The 7,684-nt window shown below is 38.1% G+C and overlaps 1 protein-coding gene across 1 annotated transcript; it reads left to right on the top strand.

Moving 5' to 3' along the window:
• The first annotated feature begins 1,254 nt into the window (after positions 1-1,254).
• LOC106836040 (olfactory receptor 8B12-like) lies at positions 1,255-2,199 on the top strand. The gene has a single exon (XM_014848647.2). It carries the CDS (start codon positions 1,267-1,269, stop codon positions 2,197-2,199), a length of 933 nt encoding a protein of 310 aa, XP_014704133.2. The 5' UTR covers positions 1,255-1,266.
• The last annotated feature ends 5,485 nt before the right edge of the window (positions 2,200-7,684 follow it).

The raw sequence follows: 7,684 nt of genomic DNA on the forward strand, positions 1-7,684 counted from the left end.
CTGTGTCACGTACATTATTGGAATTGTAATGATGATAATTTTTTTCACAATGATTTTTCTCTTAATAGTACTGGATAAATGTTTGTTGAGAGAATTTGTCTCTAAAAGCCAAACCAAACACTACTGAAGGTATAAACAAGCATTTCTTCTTCCTTTGGGAAAGGAATCTCTGAGGAAATGGTCTTGATGGAGTCTGTCTTTTAATAATCAGCCCCCTGAGATCTGTAATCCTAATAAAACACTTTAATCTCCTGTATCCACTGGTGAGGAAAGGATCTTTCTCTTTCCTTGTATCTGGAGGGGCTTTTGGACAAATTGACAATTGGAAATCATGCTCTTCTTTGTAGAAGGGGCTACAAGATAAATTAGAGGTTCTGATCCTTTGATTCTGACTGGGAGGAGAGAGTTCTGAGCTCAAAGCTGCCTTTTTCTATTCACTATGGTCACTTTCCTTTCCAGGACAGTTGTGGACACGAGACAGTAGAGTATAGCATTATGGCTCTAAACTAAAGGAAGGTGAGTGCCTGCTTGACCCTGGGCAGTGGTGTAACATAGTTGTTACAAGTGCAAACCATGAGAGTCAGACTGCCTAAGTTCACTTTCTGGCTGCCACTCAGTTATTTTGGGACTTTGGGCTAGTTTCCTAATTAAGCTGTTGCATTTGCAAAATGGGATAACAATAATATTGTCACACAGCTCTTAGTACACAGCCTCTCATAGTAACCACTTAAATAAGTGTTAGTTAAAAAAATTGGTCATTTAACCTAAAGCCACTTGAGCTAAAAGATCTTGGAAAAATGTGACTTCACCTTCTTGATCTGACAGCAGTAACCCAAGGTAGGAGTTCTAGGCAGAGTCTCAGTGGCTTCTGCCAGTCAGGACTCTCTCCAGGGAAGAGGCCCAGCTTTCAGCCAGTGAATCAGAGGCAAGAAAGAGAAGGACATAGAAAATGTGCTGACAAAAATCTAGAGACATCTATCTTATTTTTGAATCCTTTCTCTAGAAGCACTAGTTTTCATGCTGGAGGCAAAGTTTAGCCTCACATTGTTCTCTGGAAGAGAAAGCCACTTGGGCTGTGAAGATTGATCCATAGCAAACAGTAACAACCTTCTTATCATACCAAAGTTCAAATCTCTCTGTGTGGATTCCATTGTCAAAAATTGCGGGTGTATACTCAGATGGTGGTGGTGGTGTTTCTTTCTTTCTAAGTGGTTTTCTTTTCTTGTCCCCATAGACTGCCCCTCCTGTGTTCGTCTCAAGAGGAGAATGACAGCTGAGAACTCTTCTGTGACAGAGTTTATCCTCGCAGGATTAACAGACCAGCCTGGACTCCAGATACCTCTCTTCTTCTTGTTTCTAGGTTTCTACATGGTCACAGTGGTGGGGAACCTGACCTTGATAACACTGATTGGGTTGAACTCTCACCTGCACACCCCCATGTACTTTTTCCTCTTCAACCTCTCCTTAATAGATTTCTGTTACTCCACCACCATTACCCCCAAAATGCTGAAGAGTTTTGTCTCAAAGCAGAATATTATCTTGCATGCAGGGTGTGTGACTCAACTCTTTTTCTTCTGCTTCCTTGTCATCTCTGAGTCCTTCATCTTGTCAGCGATGGCATATGACCGCTATGTTGCCATCTGTAAACCACTGGTGTACACAGTCACCATGTCTCCTCAGGTCTGTTTACGTTTAGTGTTGGGTGTGTACGTGATGGGATTTTCAGGGGCCTTGGCCCATACGGGAAGCATAGCAAGTCTGACCTTCTGTGCTGACAACCTTGTCAATCATTTCATGTGTGACATCTTTCCTCTCCTTGAGCTCTCCTGCAACAGCACTTATGTGCATATACTGGTTGTCTTCATATTTGTGACCACTGACATTGGAATGCCCATTGTCACCATCTTTATCTCTTATGGCCTAATACTCTCCAGCATTCTCCACATTCACTCCACTGAGGGAAGGTCCAAAGCTTTCAGTACGTGTGGCTCCCACATAATTGTGGTTTCTCTTTTCTTTGGTTCTGGGGCCTTCGTGTATCTCAAACCACCTTCCATTTTGCCCCTTGACCAAGGAAAAGTGTTCTCTCTGTTCTATACCATTGTGGTGCCCATGTTAAACCCATTGATCTATAGTTTGAGGAACAAGGATGTCAAAGTTGCACTGAGGAAAACCTTGGGAAGAAAAATATTTTCTTGAGAAAGGAATAAAATTTGAGAAAGATACAATGCTTTGTTTATTAGTGTTTTCAATGAGGGGTCCAGGTTCCAGGTTTTTTCTCTCTTATAGGAAGAGAATTTTACGTCTTTATGTTTGTATTAGTGTTTAGTGCAGGTCTATTTTCCCTGTTTCTTGACCTACCTTGACTATTCTAAGATTATTTTATCCAAAGTTTCCTACAATCATTGGTCATTTAATCTTGAACAGGCCTTATAAATCATTTTATATAACTTCCTCATTTAACAGACACTGGAGACTTAGAAATATTGTATATGTTTTCCTGGGTCACACAATTACGTGATGCCACAACTGGGACTGGAATCCAGACACTTGTATTCCAATGTACTTCTCTTTCCTTTATGCCATGTTTTCTTGCTTCATTGCTGCTCTTGCAGATTTCATTTTGAAAGTACAGTACACTAGCATATTAAAATCTGATTCTATTTATAGTAAATTAATGTAACTTCTCAATGAATAACTTTTGAATATTACACTTTTCTTTCACGAGGATAGGAGGTGAAAAATTTTATTTCTTCTTTTTAAAGATTAGCACCTAGGCTAAGAACTGTTTCCAATCTTCCTTTTTTTTTTTTTTAAGGATTAGCACCTGGGCTAACAACTGTTGCCAATCTTTTTTTTTTTTTTTCTGCTTTATTAGTTGCAGGTCCTTCTAGTTGTGGGATGTGGGACACCGCCTCAATGTGGCCTGGCGAGCGGTGCCATGTCGGTGCCCAGGATCCGAACCCTGGGCTGCCGCCGCAGAGTAGGCGAACTTAACCACTGGGCCACGGAGCCGGCCCCGAAAAATTTTCTTAAGTTGATCTTGGCCAAATGAGAAGCGAGGCAAATGAAGAGTGTGGGTGGCAAGTATGTGGCTCCTAATAGCAGGTAAAGCATGGTAATTCCTGAGGTCATGTACAGACCCCTAGGGACCCAGCTTAGTGTATTATGGCTTCTATAGTTTTAAGGTTATAAAGATACCGAGTGGAAAATTTCATTCATTATTTCAAATCTAAGATGTAAGAATTTAGAGCTTTTTTCTATAGGTTGGTTTGTTTGTTTTAGCTATGATGAAGAAATCTGTGGCTCAGGATAATCACTTAAGGGTCTGTAAGTTCTAAAGGAGGAGTAAATAATTTGGGGGATCTAGTTAGTTATCAAGGCAGCACCAAGCAGCTGATTATCAGCAGAAGCAATTCACTGAATTTTAAGGACTACAGATTCCACTGATCTTCTCATACAGGCATATGTGGGAAAGGGTAATTCACTGCAGGACAAGGTTATGAATCCACAACTGAAAAAAAAAGAAAGGAAGACAAAGAAATCCGTAACATTGGGTAGAGAGAGGTATAGATCATATCAGAGCACTTTGATCTCGACGACTTAGTAATAAAGGAAGTTTCTTTGGAAAAGCACTACTATGTTAAGTGCTGGGCAGACGCTTTGACTCAGGAGCTTTTCTTTGGGAAGGTTCTTTTCTTTGGGAAGGAGGGAAGTTTAGATGAGGGTTTAGTTTTTCCCTTTAGTATCACACAGATCAAAGAGGGTGAAGCTACAAAACCGAGAGTGTCGGGGGAAGATTTGCTTTAGTCAGTATGGAATAGGTAAAGAGAACTGAGTTCAGGAGAACTGTGGGTGTGTGTCAGGTGGGTGAGGTGAATAGGCCACATTCAGTAGGTAGTAGAGGAAACAGCAATTTGTGAGGTGTACAGTGGAGTTGGTTATCCTGGCTCAGTTGTTATTAGTTGTGTGATTTGAGCAAATGACTTAATGTCTCAAAATATTAATTTCTCTATTTTTAATACAGAGACAGTGATTTTGATTTTGGAGGGTTTTTGAGAGAATTGAATACCAGGCACTTAATGAATCTTAGTTCCTTCCCCGTTGGAACTCCTTCACCCAGTTTCAGCACCTGCTGTAGCTTTTGTATGACCTGACGCAAATCAATTCACCTTCCTAGAACTCTGCTTAGTCATGAGAAAATGGACTCTTCTCTTTCACTTAAAAAGTATATTAAATTTTATTAAAATATATTAAAATATTTTTTTTACTAGGTAATACTTGCACATGGTAAAAAATTAAGCAATATAAGTGGAAATTATACAGCAAAAACATGTCCGGCTCCCATCTAGGCATTCCATTCTTGATACTTGATGCAACAATTCTTGCTAATTCCTTATGAATTCTCTTATATTCAAACATATATTTCATATATGTATATATATGTCTAGTGCCTCTTCTTGTTTTAAAGTATTACAAAATGGTATTTAAGAATGATTTTTTCAATAGAAACAGCTGAGAAGTGGATGGGACAGAGAACTTTTCAGAGGTAAAAAGAAGAGGAGTCTATCATAGAATAGGCATGGGAAAAGGTATGAGAGTTTGTGAGAAGAGGACAGAGAGCAGAGGCCTCCTTAGCCTTTGAAAGGTCACTATCGGTCCAAACCCTGTAGCCACAGGGTAACATTTTGGTCTTCTGATATTCTGTCCTCGCTCCATGGTTGCACACCTCCATCTCTGGTTGATGCAGTGATGAGGTCAGAGCCCTTCAGAGCTGAGAACGTCAGGGTGGCAGGTATTTGTAAACCAGGACACTATTTTAAACATGTTTATTTATTTATTTTAATAAATGAGGTGCATAGTTTCCCTTTTTCTGATTCTTGAAGCAACTTCTACTTGTTGTTGCAAATTTGGAATATAAGAAATATATGAAGAAAAAAGATTACCTATACTTTGGTGTGGTAGTTTTCATGATTGGTCAGAATTTATCACTCACCTAATAGTAGTATGCATCCAGAGACTTGCCATGGTCTCATAGAAGTAGGCTATATTTTCCTGCTCCGTTGATTGTCTTTTTGCCATTTGTTCCATCTTGGCTAATAGGATATTAGCAGATATGATATAAGCAGGTGCATGGGATGTGTTTATATGGTGGGGCTTGCCTTCTTGTGGTTTCTGCCATTGCCTCGAGAAAGCTTTTGCTAGGTAACTGCTGCTGCTTCTAACTGCTTCTCATGATGAACACATGAGGAACAGTTATTGAAGCAGAGACACCCACCAGTGCCCAGACAAGATGAACCATCACAATCAACTTATAGACATGTGAGGAATAAATAATTCATTGTTAAATGCCATGAGATTTTGTGAGGTTGTTATACAGCAATAGCTAATGGAAGCAGTCTATCTTTCAGAGATCAGGAAAGGAGAATCTCATCTGAAGTATGAAATTTTCTTTTCAGTGGGATCATATTCTATAATCAATGCTACAAAATGTTTTTTTAACATTATAATGTGAGGTTTTTGTTTGTCATTAATATTTTTTAATTATATTTTTTCATGGGTTTCATTATGTAGTTATGCCACATTTTATTTAAGCTTTTTCCGATTGTTGAAAATAAAATTATGTCATCTCCAATGTTTTATTACTATAAATAATGCTATGATTATAAGTTTGTGTTAAACTTTTTGTATAGAGTTCTGACTATTTTCTCGGGAGAGATTCTTATTTTATTTTCAGTTCAAAATATTTCCAATTTTCTGTATGATTTCTTCTTATTGGACCTATTTGTTACTTAGAAATGTACTGTTTAATTATTCTTTTCTCAGACATATTTTTGCTAAATTGATAGGCGTATCAGAGCTCCAGCCCTTTGTCTTTTCTTTGTTCTTTGCTCATCCTTCTGGGATTAATTCTAACTTCAACACATTCAAATACTTTTTAATCTTTAGCGTTTCCTTCATAGGTTTCTTCTATTCTTCTATCATTTCTTCTAAAATCATGATGAGCTTTGTGACAGAGAATAATGTCATCACCTATGTGACATCAGAGACTCGGCTTTTCCATTCTGCTTGTCATTAATGATCACTGCAATTTTGTACCACTGGTCTTTGGTCACTATGAGGCCATGACCACTCAAACTGATTGTAGCTGATGGTTCATAAACTATTCATCTTTTTTGCCTGTATCAAAATCAGTTTGATTTAATGTCCATTTGCTTTTTTTCAGGTGTACATCGTTATATATTTTGATTTCTGTGCAGATTACAACGTGTTCACCACCCAAAGACTAATTACAATCCATCACTACACACATGTGCCTTATCACCCCTTTCTCCTTTCTAACTCTCTCTTTCCCCTTTGGTAACCACCAATCCAATCTCTGTTTATATGTGCTTGTCGTTGTTTTTATCTTATACTCATGAGTGAGATCATATGATATTTGACTCCCTCCGACATTTCAGTTAGCACAATACCCTCAAGTTCCATCCGTTTTGTCACAAATGGCCGGATTTCATTGTTTCTTATAGCTGAGAAGTATTCCATTGTGTATATATACCAGATCTTCTTTATCCATTGGTTCCTTTATGGGCACCTAGGTTGCTTCCAAGTCGTGGCTATTGTGAATAATACTGCAATGAACATAAAGGTGCGTGTATCTTTATGCATTCATGTTTTCATGTTCTTTGGATAAATACTCAGCAGTGGAATAGCTGGATTATATGGTAGATCTATTTTTAATTTTTTGAGAAATCTTCATACTGTTTTCCATGGTGGTTGCACCAGTTTGCACTCCCACCAGCAGTGTATGAGGATTCCCTTGTCTCCATATCCTCTCCAACACTTATTGTTTCCGGTCTTGTTAATTATAGCAATGCTGACGGGAGTAAGGTGATATCTTGTTGTAGTTTTGATTTGCATTTCCCTGATAGTTAATGATGTTGAACATATTTTCATGTGCCATCTGTATATCTTCTTTGGAGCAATGTGTGTTCAAATCTTTTGCCTGTTTTCTGATTGGATTTTTAGTTTTTTTTTTTTGTTGAGATGTGTGAATTCTTTGCATATTTTGGATATTAACCCCTTATTAGATATATAGTGTGCAAATGCCTTCTCCCAGTTGTTAGGTTGTCTTTTTGTTTTGTTGATGATTTCCTTTGCTGTGCAGAAGCTTTTTAGTTTGATGTAGTCCCGTTTGCTTATTTTTTCTATTGTTTCCCTTGCCCTCTCAGACATGGTACCTGATGATATGCTGCTAAGACTGATGTGGAAGAGCATACTTCCTATGTTTTCTTCTACAAGTTTAATGTTTACAGGACTTAAATTCAAGTCTTTAATCCATTTTGAGCAAATTTTTGTGTATGGTGTAAGACAGTGTTCTACTTTCATTCTTTTACATGTGATTGTACAGTTTTCCCAACACCATTTATTGAAGGACTTTCTTTTCTCCATTGTGTGTTCTTGGCTCCCTTGTTGAACATTAGCTGTCCATAGATGCGTGGGTTTATTTCTGGCCTCGCAATTCTGTTCCATTGATCTGTGAGTCTGTTTTTGTGCCAGTACCATGCTGTTTTGGTTACTATAGCTTTGTAGTATATTTTGAAATCAGGGAGTGTGCTACTTCCAGTTTTTTTCTTTTTTCTCAGGATTTCTTTGGCTATTCAAGGTCTTTTGCTCCACATAAATT

This window comes from Equus asinus, chromosome 20, assembly GCF_041296235.1.
Source record: "Equus asinus isolate D_3611 breed Donkey chromosome 20, EquAss-T2T_v2, whole genome shotgun sequence".
NCBI lineage: Eukaryota > Metazoa > Chordata > Mammalia > Perissodactyla > Equidae > Equus > Equus asinus.

What these genes read in the sequence shown, in the direction of transcription:
- LOC106836040 (XM_014848647.2), top strand. Translation starts at nt 1,267, where the DNA reads ATGACAGCTGAGAACTCTTCTGTGACAGAGTTTATCCTCGCAGGATTA.